This window comes from Crotalus tigris, unplaced genomic scaffold, assembly GCF_016545835.1.
Source record: "Crotalus tigris isolate CLP2741 ecotype Arizona unplaced genomic scaffold, ASM1654583v1 scf7180000018843.93847, whole genome shotgun sequence".
Classification (NCBI taxonomy): Eukaryota; Metazoa; Chordata; class Lepidosauria; order Squamata; family Viperidae; genus Crotalus; species Crotalus tigris.
In genome coordinates this window covers 33,025-50,057 of record NW_024097231.1, presented here as the reverse complement: position 1 = coordinate 50,057, position 17,033 = coordinate 33,025, and the positions used below count along the sequence as shown (strand labels likewise).

Genomic DNA, 17,033 nt, shown 5'->3' with positions numbered 1-17,033 from the left:
GACAGAATTGAAGGAATGGAATGGAATAGAATGGAATGGAATAGAATAGAATAGAAATCTGGAAGGGAAGTCTTCTAGTCCAGCCCCCTGCTCAATCCAGAGAACCTATATCATCTCAGATAAGTGACTGTCTAGCCTCTTTTTAAAAAATCTCCAGTGATGGAGTGCCCATGATTTCTGGAGACAAGCTGTTCCACTGGTTAATTGTCCTCACTGTCAGGAAGTTTCTCCTTAGTTCCAGGGTGCTTCTCTCTTTGACCAGTTTCCAACCAGTGTTTCTTATCCTGCCTTCTGGTGCTTTGGTGAATAACGTGAGCCCCTCTTCTTTGTAGCAGCCCCTCAAATACTGTAATACTGATATCATTTCTTGTTTTATTTAGACCAACCCTAAGTCCTGCAGCTGTTCTTCATGTTTTAGTCTCCAGCCCTTTGATCATCTTAGTTGTTCTTCTCTGCATTTTTTTCCAAACTCTCAACATATTTTTTGTGATATGGTGATCAAAATTGACTACAGTGTTCCAGGTGTGGTCTTACTATAAAGCAGTACTAATACTTTGCGTTATCTTAGTTTTATGCCTCTGCTTATACAACCCAGAATTGTATTAGCTTTTTTGGCTGCTGCTGCACACTGCTGGCTCATGGTTAAGTGATGGTCCACTAGGACTCCAAGATCCTTCTCACAATTACTGCTTTTAAGCTAGGTCTTGCCCAAACTGTACTTGTACCTTTGATTTTTCCTGCCTAAATGTAAAACTTTGCTTTTCTCCACATTGAAATTTTGTTGGATAGGGCCCATTGTTCAAGTTTGTCTAGATCAGGGGTCGGCAACCTTAAACACTCAAAGAGCCATTTGGACCAGTTTCAAAGAGAAAAGAAAACACTGGGGGGGGGGGAGCTTGATTGAAAAATTTAATTAAAAAGAAATAGAGGTTGCTGTGCATGAGTTCTCTCTCCCCCTTCCCCCCTCTCTCTCCCCCCTTCCTCTTCTGCTCACCTGCAAGCTGGCTTCATGCTGTTCTTTGACAAGCTGACACACATTCTTATGGGGCTGGCTCTCTCCTGCCCTTGGTCTGCCAGTCCTCTTCCCCCACTCAGTGTGTTTGTGTGTGTGTGTGTGTGTGTGTGTGTGTGAGAGAGAGAGAGAGAGAGAAGAGAGCTGCTGTTTCCTGCTTAGACGCAGCAAAGGCAGGAGCCCCATCCAATATGTTTGTCAGCTTGTCCAAGAACAGCGTGAGGCCACTCTTTTTTAGAGAGAGAGAGAGAGAGAGAGAGAGAGAGAGAGAGAGAGAGAGGGAGAAAGGAAGCACAAGTGCCTCTGTCTCTGTCTCTCTGCAAATAGCGGAGGAGGCTGGGAGCTTCAGGAGAAGGCTCAAAGAGCCATATGTGGCTCTGGAGCCGTGGGTTGCTGACCCGTGGTCTAGTTTTTGGATCCTGAATTTGTCTTCTGGGATGTTGGCTACTCCTGCCAGTTTGGTGTCATCTGTAAATTTGATGAGTTCCCCTTCAATTCCCTCATCTAAGTCATTGATGAAGATATTGAAGAGTACTTGGCCTAAGACAGAACCTTGTGGTACCCCACTGCTTACTTCTCTCCATGTGGATGTAGTGCCATTGAGGACTATTCATTGAGTACAGTTTCCCAGCCAGCTACAGATACATCTGGTGGTGATGTTGTCTATTCCACCCTTTTCTAGCTTACCAATGAGTAGGTTGTGGTCTACTTTATCAAATGCTTTACTAAAGTTTAAGTATACTATGTCCACAACATTTCGTTGGTCTATTAGTTTAGTCACTTTGTTGAAGAATGAAATAAGATTGGTTTGGCATGATCTGTTTTTAACTAACCAGTGCTGGCTACTAGTTATAACTATATTTGCTTCTAGTTGTTTGCAGATCAGTTTTTGCTTATCTTTTCTAGGATCTTTCCATGTATTGATGTTAAACTGATTGGTCTGTAGTTTCATGGGTCTGTTTTTTCCCCTTTCTTGAAGATGGGAACCACATCAGCCCTTTTCCAATCCTCAGATACTTCCCCGGTGCTCTTCGGATTTTTGAAAGATGTGTTGCAATGGTTCTGAGATAACATTTGCCAGCTCCTTCAGAATTCTGGGATGTAACCTGTCAGGCCCCAGATTACATCCCAGATATTCATCAAGGTTGGATAGGTGTTCGCTTACCATTTTCTTGCTTATTTTAATTTTTGTTTCTAATTTGTCTTTTGCAGTGGGGTTTTTTTTTTTTTTGGTTGGGCTATGGTTTCTTTTTGTGTGAAGACTGATACAAAGTATGAGTTAAGCAGCTCTGCTTTCTTTCTGTTGCCTGTTATTTACTTGCCATCTTCTCTCTTTAGTGGACCTACAGTTTCCTTGACTTTTTTCTTGTTAATATGTTGGAAGAAACTTTTTATTATCCATGATTTCGGTTGCATGTTTTTGTTCGTTCTGAACCTTTGCTTTCCTGACATCTTTGCATGTTCTGGCTGTCTGCTGATAAATGGCCTTAGTTATGTACCCCTCTTTCCATTTTTTTTGTATTTGTCCTTTTTGTCTTTGTTTGTCAGAGAGATATTTGTGTAGCCATGCTGGTTTCTTCTTGAATTTCTTGTTTTTCTTTTTCAGTGGTATTGTGCTGGTCTGGGCTTTTATGATCACATTTTTGAAAGATTATGGATGGTATAAGGAGAAAAATGTAGTCCAAGGTGAATAATGTCAAATTATTGTCAAAGTTGTAGATGTGTATACTTCTTTGTGTGTACGTATGTGCTTACATGTACACTGTCTTTCCCTAATTGAAATGTCATTTTTTTCTAGAAACAATTTGTAAACATTTTTCAACAGTTTAAATCAGATTTTCAACGGACAATTTGACAGAGATAATCTCTTCTCTTCTACATTCTTCTAAAGGTACACACTGAGGTACTGAGGAATGTGTACATTACACCCACCCACCCACACACACACACACATACATACACAAGGTTCCTAAAAGATCTACTATCTGCATTGTCTCAATTGTTCACTGTATATATTCATAGTACTTTAATTAAAAAAAACTTGATTGCTTTGTAGATTTCCATAGCACCTTTCTTCAAATGCCTTCCTCCTTTAAACTTCATTTTCCTGAGGAGAAAAAGTCAGAATACTTTAGCTTTCAACTTGAAGATGGGTGGATTTCAACTCTCAGAATTCCCTACCTGGCTAAGGAATTCTGGGAGCTGAAGTCCATACATCTTTAAACTTGCCAAGGTTGAGAAAGACGAAGTAGACCAGGCAACTGAGAATATTACAGGGGTGTGGAGAAATGAAGAATGAGATCTTTTCCTAGAATTTAAGATAGTGATGGCGAACCTTTTAGAGACCGAGTGCCCAAAAACTGGCCCCGCCCCACTCCACTCCCTGGTCACCATGCCAAATAAAGAGCTAGTAAATGGATCAGCTTCTCAAAATTCCTTTCTGGATAAGGAAGAAGACTTGGGATGACTCATATATGCTCTATTACAGCCTTCCATTAGGTGACTGTAAAACAACAGTTTCTGAAAGATTTACAATTATAGGAGCTGAAGAATTGCATTCTTGCCCAAGATTCAATTGGAGCCTTCAAACAGATCCTGGACTCCATACTTCACTTCTGAGAATTACTATAATAATAATAATAATAATAATAATAATAATAATAATAATAATAATAGTAGTAGTAGTAGTAGTAGTAGTAGTAGTAGTAGTAAAGTTGGAAGGAACCTTGGAGGTCATCTAGTCCAACCCCTGCTTAGGCAGGAAACCCTACACCACTTCGGACAAATGGCTGTCCAGTCTCTTCTTAAAAACTTCCCTGCCCTGCCCCCACTCTGCCCCCACCTCGTCCCCTGCCCTGCCTGTCCGCAGGGCCACTCACCACCTCCAGGGCCCACCGCAGATCGCCCACGCAGCCCAGCAGTGACATGGCAGTCACGCCCTCTGCCTGCGCCCCGCAGCATCAACTGTGCGCGATGGGGCGTGAGGGCAGAGTCTTGTCCACGCTGCCTGGCTGCCATGTCCTTGGCTGTGCTGCTTCGTGTGGGCCACGCTCGGGGCTGACTTTCCTCCAGGGGGGGCTGCTGGTGAGGAGGGGGTCGCGAGGCTGGGGCAATGGCACGTGTGCCCACAGAGAGGGCTCCGAGTGTCGCCTCTGGCACCCGTGCCACAAGTTCGCCACCACTGGTCTAAGATAACAACAGGGTATTCTTAATCTATATTGAAAATATAGAATCTGCTATCCAAAGATGTTATTTACCCTTACATGAAGGGCAATTTGCAAAAAATGCGGTCAAATGAATGAACAAGACAATGAAAATTAACAAGACCAAAATGTAATAAAAATCATCGCTAGAATGAGAGACTACGCATTGCTGGGGGAATTTGAGTAAAAGGTGTGATTCTTCCCATGATCGCCTGCTTCCTCTGAATTTTTGCCTGAGAATCAAAATTTAATTTGAAGGAGTTCCAAACTAATCATTTATCTGGTTTTCCCACATGTCAGTTGATTGATAAGCAATTTTTCCTCCTAGCAAAGTTTATTGACAACTCGCCTGTCATTTATAATATCTCTACCTTGTGTGCATTTTTTTGATGCCTGGTCAGGTTTTTCTTATGACTGAAACTTTTCCCACATCCTAGGCAGGTGTATTTTTCCCCTGTGTGAATGCTCTGATGCTGGAAAAGGTTGGTACGCTGGCTGAAACTCTTCCCGCACTCCGAGCATTTATAGGGTTTCTCTCCAGTGTGAATTCTTTGATGTTTGGTGAGGTCTATTTTCTGACTGAAACATTTCCCACATTCCGAGCACGTGTACGGCTTCTCCCCGGTGTGGATTCGGTGGTGCCTAGAGAGGTTCTTCTTATGATTAAAGCTCTTGCCGCATTCCGAGCACTTGTATGGCTTCTCCCCGGTGTGAATCCTTTCGTGAGAACTGAGGATGATTTTGTGACCAAAGTTTTTCCCACAGACCAAGCAGGAACACTCGTTCCCACCTGCGTGAATGAGCTGGTGATTCCGGAGCCCCGTGCTCCGACTAAAAGTCTTCCCACACTGAAGACACCTGTGCAGTTTTGGCTTTTGGAACATGGGTTGGTGAGCAGCGAGATACGTAGTTGCGTCGTCACGTTCCAAAAAGGAGGAAACTTTCTCTTCCGAATGAGTTCTATAATGCTTCATGAGCAGGATTTTCTGAGGGAAGCTCTTTTCGCATTCTAAGCATTTGTACGGCTTCCCCTCGGTGTGTGTCCTTTCGTGGTAAGTCAGAGCAGTCCGGTAACTGAAGCTCCTCCCGCCCATCAAACACGCGTACGACTTCTCCCCTGTGTGAATTCTTTGGTGAGTGGCGAGATTTGTCTTCTGGCCAAAACCCCATTTATAAGGTTTCTCGCCCGTGTGAGTCCTCTGATGTTTTGTCAGGCCCGTATTCTGGCTAAAACTCTTCCCGCACTCCCGACACCGATAGGGTTTCTCTCCCGTGTGAATTCTCTGATGAGAAATGAGATTTATTTTGTGACTGAAAGTCTTCCCACCAAGCACTGATAGGGTTTCTCCCCGGTGTGAATTCTCCGATGGGACGTGAGATTGATCTTTTTCCCGAAGCTCCTGCCACACTCTAAGCATTCGTGCGGCTTCTCGCCCGTATGGATTTGTCTATGCTTGGTGAGGCTCGAACTCTGGCTGAAGCTCTTTCCGCACTCGAGGCATCTGTACGGTTTCTCACCCGTGTGAATTCGCTTGTGCTTAATGAGGCTGGAGCTCTGACTGAAGCTTTTTTCGCACTCCAAGCATTTGTACGGTTTTTTTCCCCCATGTGAATTCTTCGGTGAGAGGTAAGATTTATCTTATAACCAAAACTTTTTCCGCACTCCAAAAACACATATGATTTTGTCCTCATCGGATGTTCTTTTATTCTATATCGGTCACGTCCTGGAATAAAGAGAAGAAATTCAGAGATAAGATTGGATGACCTATTGAGATGAGATTTAGAAATGTACATTTGTTAGATTTTTTAGCCCACCTTTATTACTTTATAACTAACCCACGGGTCGGCAACCCACAGCTCCAGAGCCGCATATGGCTCTTTGAGCCTTCTCCTGCGACTCCCAGCCTTCTCTGCCATTTGCAGAGAGAGAGACAGAGACAGAGAGAGGCACTTGTGCTTCCCTTCTCCCTCCCTCCCTCTTTCTCTCTCTCTCTCTTTCTCTCTCTGTGTGTGTATAAAAAAGAGAGTGGTCTCACACTGTTCTCGGACAAGCTGACAAGCTTATTTGGCGGGGCTCCTGCCTTTGCTGCGTCTCAGCAGAAAACAGAAAGCAGGAAGCAGCAGTTCTCTGTCTCTGTCTCTCTCTCTCTCTCTCTCTCTCTCACACACACACACACACTGAGTGGGGGAACAGGACTGGCAGACCAAAAGCAGCAGAGAGCCAGCCCAATAAGAATGTGTGTCAGCTTGTCCGAGAACAGCATGAAGCCAGCTTGCCAGGAGAGAAGATCAAAGAGAGGGAGGGGGGAGAGAGAGAGGGAGGGAGGGAGACAAAGAGAGGGAGGGAGGTAGAGAGAGAGAGAACTCATGCACAGCCTCTCTTTCTTTTTAATTAAATTCTTCAGTCAAGCTCCTCCCCATGTGTGCGTGTGTTTTCTCTGGGAAATGGGTTCAAGTGGCTCTTTGAGTGTTTAAGGTTGCCGACCCCTGAACTAACCCAAGGCAGAAGACATGGTTAATACTCCTTTCTCCTCCTAATTTGCTCTACCACCATCAATCTGTGAGGTGAGTTGGGGCTAAGAGTCAGTAGCTGGCACAAAGTCACCCAGCTGGCTTTCATGGCTAAGGCAGAAATAGAACTCATGGCCTCTTGCTTTCTAGCCTGATGCCTTAACCACTAGATCAAGTTGCTGTGCCAGACTAGTGCTATTTTATATGATGCAATGTATCCTATCTCAGGGGTCCCCAACCCCTGGGCTGCGGCCTACTAGTGGGCCGCGAGCTATTTGCAACCAGCCTGCAGAAACGGTGAGTGCGCATATTCCCCTATGCGTCCCCACTTGCACAAGCAGTGGGCGAGCGTGTGTATGCACGCTCCGTTTGTGTGAGGGGCGTGCACGGGTGACGTCGCTTGTGCAAATAGAGTTGCGTGCACGCTTGCTGGCCGCTTGTGCAGAACCATCCCCTCTTCCCCCCCCCTCCATCGCTGGTCCCCAAAGCTGGTCCCGTTTGGGGAACTCTGCCCTATCTGTGGTCTCACAGGAACTGTCTTAAAATGCTACCTTTATGATTATGCACCAATGAAGGAAAGAGGGAGCCTTACTGAGAGAAGTCAGGATTTCAAAATTCTCTTCCATGATTTGCTTATAGAGAGCTTTCTGGTCAGGATTCAACAGAAGCCACTCTTCCTCAGTGAAATACACAGCCAGCTCTTCCACAGTGGCCAGATCCTGATTGAAAAAGAAAAAAAAAAACCATTGTAAGAATATACACAGTGCATATAATCTCACAAAAGCCACTGTTTTATCTTACACCAGTGGTGGCGAACCTATGGCACGTGTGCCAGAGGCGGCACACAGAGCCCTCTCTGTGGGCGTGCGCACCATGTCCTGGAAATGGCAACTGTCCCTCTTCAACCAGCCGCCTGCTAACTCGCCGAGGTCCCACGTCACCAGATGCATCCCAACATGGCTGGTTTCCCTCCCCCCTCCCATCCCTCCTGACCTCACATACTCTCCTTTTCCCAGGCACGACTCACTGCATCACCTCCTCAGCTGTCGGCCGGCCCTCCAGCTCAGAGGCGGCTTCTCTGAACTGCTGGGAGCGGGCTGCGGAGCCCCAGAGTGCGCCGGTTGATGGGCTGGCAGGCTGTGGCTGCTGACGGACACTGTCGGCCCCCATGTGCTCGCTGGCCTCTGTGTGGGGGGGACGATGGTATCAGGCAGCAGCCGCCCTGGCCCCTGCCTTGCCTTGCCATGCAACAATGGCACCCCCACCCTGCCTCGCCTTGCCTTGCCTCACCCCTCAGGATGAACCTCCTGCCCACTGCCCACCTGCCAGAGATCCCCTGGATCTCCCCCAACCCTGCCCGGCCCCCACAGGTGTCCCTCCTCACGAGCAACATTGAGGTGACCACACCCACCTTGGCCACACCCAGCCAGTATGCCACGACCACAGCCACGCCCATCCAGTGGGCCACACCCACCTGGCACCCGGCGATAAATAAGTGGGTTTTGGGTTGCAGTTTGGGCACTCGGTCTTTAAAAAGTTCGCCATCACTGTCTTACACCATGGCATCTGCTTTCTTACTGAGCAAACAATCAGTAGCCAATAGCAACGAGCTATTATGACAGGAGGTCCTCGATGTATAAATCGTTCATTTAGCCACCCATATGAAGTTACAGGGCACTGAAAAAAGGGACATAGGACTGGTCCTCGCATTTAGGACCATTGCGGCATTCCTCACTGTCACATGATCAAAATTTGGGCACTTGGCCAGACCGACATGTATTTGCAGTGTTCCGGGATCGTGCGATTGTCATTCTGAGACTTTCCCAACCGGCTTCTGACAAGCAAAGTCAATTGGGGGAGGGGAGCCAGATTTGTTCAACAACGGCATGATGCGTTTAACAACTGCAGTGACTTGTTTAACCATGACAAAAGAAGGTCCTAAATCTGAGGGCGATTCGCTTAACAGCTGCTTTGCGCAACAATGGAAATTTTGGTCCCGATTGTGGTTGTAAGTCAAGAGCTGCCGGTAAAGACAAATTATTCCAGATAGGGGAGAACTGGAAGAATCCTGAGCGGGAATTCAGTTTTTGGCTTTAACTATGTAGTGCCGATACTTTGCTTCTCGAATAAAAGATTCTTTAAGGCAGTGGTTCTCAACCTGTGGGTCGGGACCCCATTTGGGGTCGAACGACCATTTCACGGGGGTCGTCAAACAACGCAGTCCGCCATTTTTCCCCCCTTTTCCTTAGCTGTGCTACTCCCTTTTATTCTATTGGCTTTTGAAAGCCAATAGAATAGACTCTCTTGAATACAGTCTAATTCTATTGGCTTTCAAAAGCCAATAGGAATTGTCCAGGCTGTCTCTGCCCTGCTGAGCCCGCCAAAAGTCCCATTCTGCAAATGGTGCTGCACCAGTTGAGTAGTCCTCGACTTACGACCGGTTGGGGGTCGCGGCATTAAAAAGGTTGAGAACCACTGCTTTAAGGTAAATAACGCCTCAAAGTTCTTTTGAAGAGTCTCATCTGTCGGAACCATGACACTACTCTTCTCTTCTCCAGCCTCAATATTCTCTTGGGTTTCTCCTTATTCAGACGTAGCACCCAGACCACCCCTCTGCTATGGTCTGAAAACTACTCTAGTTTCTCTTTAAAGCGGAGTACCCAGAATTGAATCCTGTACTTAAGATGGGGCCTGGACAACACCGAATACAGCAGAACTATTATTTCCAAGGATATTTCTACCGCTGCAAACAAAATTTGTCTTTTCTCTATGTATATCGCTCCGTGGACACATATCCCACAGTGTTACTAAAGAAATATCAGATTTCTGACTTTAGAAAAAAGAAGGCTAGACCACCCAGGTCAGCGATCGCAAACCTTTTAGAGACCGAGTGCCCAAACTGCAACCCCAAAACCCACTTACTTATGGCAAAGTGCCAACACGGCAATTTAATCTGAATACTGAGGTTTTAGTTTAGAAAAAAACAACTCATACATTAACATCTTTTGTCTTAAAAGAAAAACACAATGACAAAGCTTTCAATGATACAAACAACTTTTTACTGAAAGGTAGAAGTTTTGCATTTGGCATGCTTTTGAACAATTAATGTGATTTTGGCTGTTTTATGCATGCTGATAATTTGTCTAACCTTGGCTTATACTTTGTAAGTTTGAGAGCAACACGGGCAGCATTCAGTCATCTGTTAGTCTGTTTCTGATGTCAGATTTGGTATAATTCAAAGCTGAAAATAGTGCGCTCACTCCGGAGGCTTCTTTTGGCTAGGAAGGGGCTTGAGAAATGGGTTTTTCCTGTGAAAACCTAGCCAAAGAGTGAGGTGCACATGTCCACAGAGAGGGCTCCGATTGCCCCCTCTGGCACGCATGTCATAGGTTCGCCACCACTGGCCCAGGTCTTCGATCTGATCCAGCATGACATTTCCTAGGCTGCCAATGTTGACAGACGCAGAAGAGAGAAAGCGATTGGGTTCAGAATCCAAGAAATAAGCAGAGGACAGCAACACCCAAGGATTCGCTCCGAATCTTGCAAGCTTGCTTTTTAAGTGAAAGACTCCTTGGAAGTCCTCGGAAGACTTTCTTGACATAAACTGAATCTGAATTGTATAAATAAATCATATTAAAAATATTTTTTTTAAAAAAATCCTCTCCTCTACCTGAAGTGGGTCAACAGCAGTTTCTATTCCACCGCAGAGAAAAACAGAGGACTTTATCCTTTTTGTCAGCCTCAATTCATCCCTTACAAGAGACACAAGACAGTGGGAAGGCTGAAGCATTTGCCTGTCTCAGAAATGAGAAGTTATGGTGCTAAGTGTTCTTAAGGAGAAGTAAGTCCCTTGGGCACACGAGGATTTACTCCTGAGTAACAATAAATATATTCCCTGTGCAACGGAGGCAAGCCTAAATCACCATGGGCATCACTAGAACCTTTATCATTTCATTTAAAAATGAGAAAAATCTCTTAAAGGTATCAGTTTTACAGAGTTAAAAATTGAAACATTATGGAAAAGAATAGGAATCCCGTTTTTCCCCCCAACCCCGAATTAATTAATTTGATACAATATTCATATGTCAACATCCCGTTCGAGAATCCAAATATAACTCCAGGTTCATTCCATTTCCAAAAACCTGTTTATTGAATACACTGCATGGTAATGTCAAAACAAAACTAACTCTGAGGTTCCCAGACACCAGTTCGTAGAATTAAACAATAATTTCTCCGGCCAAACCCCCACCCTCTCATGTAGTCCACGTAAACAATTTCACTTTGTTATGGGAACTGTCTGCTTTCTTTCCACACTTGCTGCGGTGTCCTTGGTAATGTTTCAGGCTCTCCCGGTCTTTAGCTGAATCGCAGAGGTTTTGTTTCTCCATCTAAGTTATTCTAAAGCAGTGGTTCTCAACCTTTTTAATGCCGCGACCCCCAACCGGTTGTAAATCGAGGATTACTCAACCGGTCGTAAGTCGAGGACTACTCAACTGGTGCAGCACCGTTTGCAGAATGGGACTTTTGGCGGGCTCAGCAGGGCAGAGACAGCCTGGACAATTCCTATTGGCTTTTGAAAGCCAATAAAATTAGACTCTATTCAAGAGAGTCTATTCTACTGGCTTTCAAAAGCCAACAGAATAAAAGGGAGTAGCATAGCTAAGGGGGAAAAAAATGGCAGACTGCGTTATTTGGCGACCCCCGTGAAATCGTTGTTCGACCCCAAATGGGGTCCTGACCCACAGGTTGAGAACCACTGGTCTAAAGCAACATCTCCCCAGCCTTACTCTAATGGCAAGTTGAAAAGAAAAAGGAAGCACAACTTACTTAGGTTGTTATCAGGTAGCTTTCCTTCATCCGATTGTAGCCAATGAGCATGAGTGTTTAGAGAGCCAATCAGGTGTCATCCTGTTTTGGCAATGAGCCAATCAGATCACAGTAGGATTCAGTTATTGATGTCACAGTATTGAAGCTGAGTTCAGTGTGTTATGTGATGGCTATCAAGTCGGTTGGATTTTTTTGCTTCTTTCATTTAGTGAGCTCGAAAAACGTAATAAAATTAAAGTAATGGTACAAAAGAGTTGATTGGTTGCCCAGAAAGCGATGTAAAATAGTATTATTAAGTGAACAAGGCTACAGCTGTAAAGAAATTAGAAGAAAAATTGGTGGAAACTTAACCAAAGGTGGCATTTCTACTGTACACTTTTGCCAAAAGGTTTCCACAATTTTGGCCACTACTGTAGCTGCCAAGGTTTCATTCTTGACATCGTAATCTTTAACATAAGAGCATTTGAGAATAAAGTAAGGCAAGCTTCTTTTTCTAACCCAAAAAATCCAGGGAGCAAAAGAGTAGCCCAGCATTTCTTGTATGAGCCAGGAAGGCCTAGCTCTTTTACGACTCATGGACTTCAACTCCCGGAATTCATGAGCCAGCTATGGCTCAGCTTGGAAACCTCTCCCTTTCCCCTCAGCATGGCTGACTCAGGAATTCTGGGAGTTGAAGTCCACAAGCCAAAAAAGGGCCAAGTTTGAAGAACACATTCCTAGACAGTCACTTCTCTGAAATGGTATAGGGCAGGGGTAGGCAACCTGGGCTCTTTTATGACTCGTGGACTTCAACTCCCAGAATTCCTGAGCCAGCCTGGCTCAGCTTGGAAACCTCTCCCTTTCCCCTCAGCATGGCTGGCTCAGGAATTCTGGGAGTTGAAGTCCACAAGCCAAAAAAGGGCCAAGTTTGAAGAACACATTCCTACACAGTCACTTCTCGGAAATGGTATAGGGCAGGGGTAGGCCACCTGGGCTCTTTAATGACTCGTGGACTTCAACTCCCAGAATTTCTGAGCCAGCATGGCTCAGCTTGGAAACCTCTCCCTTTCCCCTCAGCGTGGCTGACTCAGGAATTCTGGGAGTTGAAGTCCACGAGTCATAAAAGAGCCAAGGTTGATTACCCCTGGCCTAGCTGAACTACACAACATTGTCACAAATTCTTACCTGGCTGCGTGATTCCTCTTGGATCTTCTTGCAGGGTCCCTGTTTGCAAAGGATTCCCTATGATGGTGTCCAGCGGAACCTCCTCTGTTGCAGGGAAACCATATTCCATTTTTATAAAGAACTGGTTTATCTGAAATGGCAACAAAGATCCACAGGTTAGAAATGGGAGCAGGATTGGGAAAAAAAAAAAAAAAGAGCGAGGCAGGCAAATACAGGTAGTCCTTGACTTGCAACAGTTTCTTTTAATGACCATTCAACGTTACAACGGCACTGAAAAAAGCGACTGATGACCGCTTTTCATATTTATGACCACTGCAGCATCCATGTGGTCCAAATTCGGACACTTGGCAACTGACTCAGAGTTATGACGGTTGCCATGTCCCGGGTTCACGCAATTCGCATTTGCGACCTTCTGACAAGCAAAGTCAATGGGGGAAGCCGGATTCACTTGACGAGCGGGTTATAACTTAAGAATGGCAGTGATTCGCTTAACAACCGAGGCAGGAAAAGTTGTAAAATTGGGCAAAACTCGCTTAACAACTCTCTCGCTTAGCAAGAAAAATTTGGGGCTCAGTTATGGTCATAAGTCAAGAACTACTTGTAGTTTTGAGGTGTCCCCTACTGGAGGGCTTTTCAACCAGTGGTACGGATACCACCTGTGGTACATTGGCATCTGGCAGGTGGTACGCAACCATCCTAGAAAAGTGGTAGCGGGGGAGGTGGATGAGCTGAACCGGTGGCAGCACCGCACAAGCCTGAGCGAGAGATGGCTGGAGCTACAGGGCTGTCAGGGCTCAGCGGAAGCGCCAGGATCAGAGCTAGGCTCCATCTGGAGCTCAGCGCTGATCTTGGCGCTTCCGCTGAGCCCAGAAGAAGCACCGATCAGCTGGAATGTTGCAGCCTCTCCAGGGTCTTGTGATTTACATTCAGATGCTTGGCAACTGATTCATATTTATGACGGTCACAGTGTCCCAGGGTCATGTGAAGTGACCAAAACCTGCTGCAACCACCCAGCAGACGGGGGGAATAAAAACCAAACACCCCCCACCCCACCCCCGCTGCCAATCCTCAACAGAAATGCTCACAACAATGAAAACCTCGGATAGGAGGAAGAGCACCGCCAGATGGGCAGGCAGGTGTCTTGCTCGGCTGTGCCTTGGGGGCACTTTTTTCAGTGCCATTGTAACTTCAAACAGTCACTAAGCGAACTGTTGTAAGTCGAGGACTACCTGTACTTTATCACTTTTTTCCTTTTTAGGGGGGTCATCAGGTTTTTGACACTTTGCTAGGCAACTGGCGGTCCTTGGATGTTGCCATATCCTAAAAGTGGTACAATGGGTGAAAAGGTTGAAAAGCCCTGCCCTACTGGATGTTATGTAGCCCTTTGAAACCATCATGAAAGTTGGCCCCCACCTGCTGCTGCTGCTGCTCCTCCACCTTCTTCTGCTCCATCTGATCCAGGAGGAAGCCTTCGGCCAGGGCCAATACTTGGGAGCTGTTCTCTGCTCTGCATTTCTGCCCAGCTGGACATCTCCACGGATAGGATGGCCAGAAGTTGCTCCAGGATCGCCAAGTCCAGCATCTGGCTCTTGGTATGTCGTTCCGGCTGCAGCCACTGACAGGAAAGACAGTGGAGACGGCTGCAAACTTCTCGAGGACCTTCCGCCTCCTGGTAGCTGAAGCCCCTGAAACGCTGGCGATGAGCCTCTGCGCTGAACGTGTCTTTCTCCAAAGTCTCCTGCACTGTTCTTTTCCAAGATTCTTCACTGCCTTCGGGCAGCGTGGTATCACGGCCTTCTTTTTCTTCAGAAACGGCCGAGTCTTGTTCCTTCATTTCTGTCTTTTTTTTTTTATGCCCTGGCCTAGGAGAACCACTAGCAAGTCTAAAGGAATATTATTTCTTCCCAATTTGGCCTTCACACAGTGCAATGCAACAGGGCTGTAGTGTTAAGGCAGAGAGACAGCCGCAGACTGACAAAGCAACAAGCAGACTTTCATCCTCAGATTCAAGGCTTGGATCTCAAGCCAAAGGTAGAAACGGGAGACCTAAAACCCATAGTTTTTTCTAGGAAGTAAACTGCATTCATGTTCAACAGCACAACTAATCCTTCGTTGTCTGTTCAGGACTTGCCCAAACTGCTCTCTCTACCTGCCATCTCCCTTTGCCTAATTGTTGAGCTTTTTCCATCCTCTGCGCAGCTGGCTTTCTGTTCAACTGTCCATCCATAAAGAAAGAAGGCAGCCGATTCAAAAGAGGCAAAAAACATTCTTGCAGACCCACATTAAGTGGAGTGGAAATGGGAGGGGAGCAACAACCATGAAGAGCCCCCATTTTTATGTATTTGTAAAGGTGGAACTTCACCTCAATTCTCAAAAGGTTTTCAATAAGTTCCCTCCCCCTCCAACCACAAGGTCAAACCTGCAAGGACAGTCAGGCGAATAATTATGCGGAAAGGATTGAAATCCCACTAAAACCACAAAAGGTTTGTTGCTTTCATCATCATCATAAATAATAATAATAGTAGTAAAGTTGGAAGGGACCTTGGAGATCATCTAGTCCAACCCCCTGCTCGGGCAGGAAACCCTACACCATTTCGGACAAATGGCTGTCCAGTCTCTTCTTAAAAACTTCCAGTGTTGGAGCATCATCATCATAGCTGGAAGGGACCTTGGGGGGGGGGAGATCTTCTAGTCTGGTGGGGGAGGAAGAAACACAAGAGATCAGTCAGTGGCTTCTCCAGAAAATGGGAAATGGGTTTCTTTGACCGTCTTCACTTTGTTTAATCATCATCATCATTATCATCATTGCTGGAAGGAACCTCGGAGGTCTTCTAGTCCAACCCCCCTGCTCAAGGAGGAGACACTATACCTTCCCCCAGCCCAAAAGAGAACAAAAAGACCCAAGCACCTCTCCACCAGCAGTCAGCACTCAGATCAGCATAGGTTAACTCCAAGGCTAATATCAGGCCAACAATCAAGCAAAGAATACCCCAATCGAGAAACTGCCAAAAGAAGCAAATAGCCCAACCAAAGAATCTCTAAGACCACCTCCACCAACACTGAGAGGGCAAGAAGCCATTAGAATATAAACTGATAGCAAACTGCATTCCTTACCAGCACTGATGATGTTACCTAGTTCGGTAATGAAACGTCTCCAAGAAAACAAGCAAGCTCAGAGAGCACCAAGGACCCCTCGTGTCAACCCTGAGCTGCAAATATTCTCCTTTAATAATAACACTCTACCATTTCAGACGGGTGGCTGTCCAGTCTCTTCTTTAAAATGATGAAGCACCCACAACGTCTGAAAGGCAAAGCTGTTCCACTGATTATTTGTCCTCCCTGTTAGGAAGTTCCTCCTTAATTCCAGATTGCTTCTCTCCTTGGTTAGTTTATAATAATAATAGAGCTGGAAGGGACCTTGGAGGTCATCTAGTCCAACCCCCTGCTCAGGCAGGAAACCGTATACCAGGGGTGTCAAACTCGCAACTTGCTTCTCTCTTTGATCAGTTTCCATCCATTGTTTCCTGTCCTGCCCTCTGGTCTCTCTCCCTGCGCATCAGCTCTGCCTCTCGTTGCTCCCCTGCAGTTTCCCCCATTGCAAAGGGAAGGGAGTCACCCTAATCCCCCAAAGAGACCCCCGAGGCAGATTCAAGGTGGGTGGAACCCCACCGATTGAGACAACCGGCCAGCAGTTGAATCTTCCGGTAGGAAGCCTGTTTCACTGAGAAAGGTACAGGTTTTCCTCCATCTACTTCCGTCCTCTCTGGGCAGTGGCTTGTCTTCCTTAACTCCTAGAGGGGCCGAGTCGCCTCTGCAAACAGAGTCCGGATCCTCCCTTGCATTCTTGCAATACGTCGTGCAATAAAAAGGTGGTTGCAAAAGACCCCAGTTTTGCTGTTGGGAATCCTTTAGTGGCTGAATCACAAAAGGTGATTTTTTTTTTAATTACCTCTTTTCAATTTGCCCTGAATTTGTATGATTATTTCCCTAGGGCAGGGCTGTCCAAACTTAGCAACTATTAAGACTTGTGGACTTCAACCCCAATCAGAAGAAATAGGGGAGACACGATAGCAGTGTTCCAGTATTTGAGGGGCTGCCACAAAGAAGTGGGGGTCACGTTATTCTCCCAAGCACCAGAGGGCAGGACAAGAAACACTGGTTGGAAACTGATCAAAGAGAGAAGCAACCTGGAATTAAGGAGAAACTTCCTGACAATGAGGACAATTAACCAGTGGAACAGCTTTGCCTCCAGAAATTGTCTGTGCTTCAGCACTGGAGATTTTAAAAAAAGAGACTAGAGTAGACAATCACTTGTC

At 45.9% G+C, this 17,033-nt stretch overlaps 1 protein-coding gene across 5 annotated transcripts; it reads right to left on the bottom strand.

The window, feature by feature from the left end:
* Nucleotides 1–2,982: 2,982 nt before the first annotated feature.
* Nucleotides 2,983–15,904, bottom strand: LOC120314151 (zinc finger protein 567-like). 5 transcript variants are annotated; one of them, XM_039356958.1, is made up of 7 exons: nt 14,131–15,904; nt 12,718–12,847; nt 11,554–11,634; nt 9,875–10,336; nt 7,319–7,445; nt 4,587–5,939; nt 2,983–3,119 (listed from the first exon to the last, which is right to left on the bottom strand). In XM_039356958.1, the coding sequence occupies exons 6-7, from the start codon at nt 5,631–5,633 to the stop codon at nt 3,105–3,107; spliced, it is 1,062 nt and encodes a 353-aa protein (XP_039212892.1). In that variant the 5' UTR covers nt 5,634–5,939; nt 7,319–7,445; nt 9,875–10,336; nt 11,554–11,634; nt 12,718–12,847; nt 14,131–15,904; the 3' UTR covers nt 2,983–3,104. The 5 variants fall into 5 exon arrangements, with proteins under 5 accessions (XP_039212892.1, XP_039212890.1, XP_039212891.1 ...); XM_039356956.1 differs by lacking the exons at nt 2,983–3,119; nt 11,554–11,634 and having other exon boundaries at nt 4,107–5,939; XM_039356957.1 differs by lacking the exons at nt 2,983–3,119; nt 9,875–10,336; nt 11,554–11,634 and having other exon boundaries at nt 4,107–5,939.
* Nucleotides 15,905–17,033: the final 1,129 nt, after the last annotated feature.

What these genes read in the sequence shown, in the direction of transcription:
- LOC120314151 (XM_039356958.1), bottom strand. Translation starts at nt 5,633, where the DNA reads ATGCTTAGAGTGTGGCAGGAGCTTCGGGAAAAAGATCAATCTCACGTC.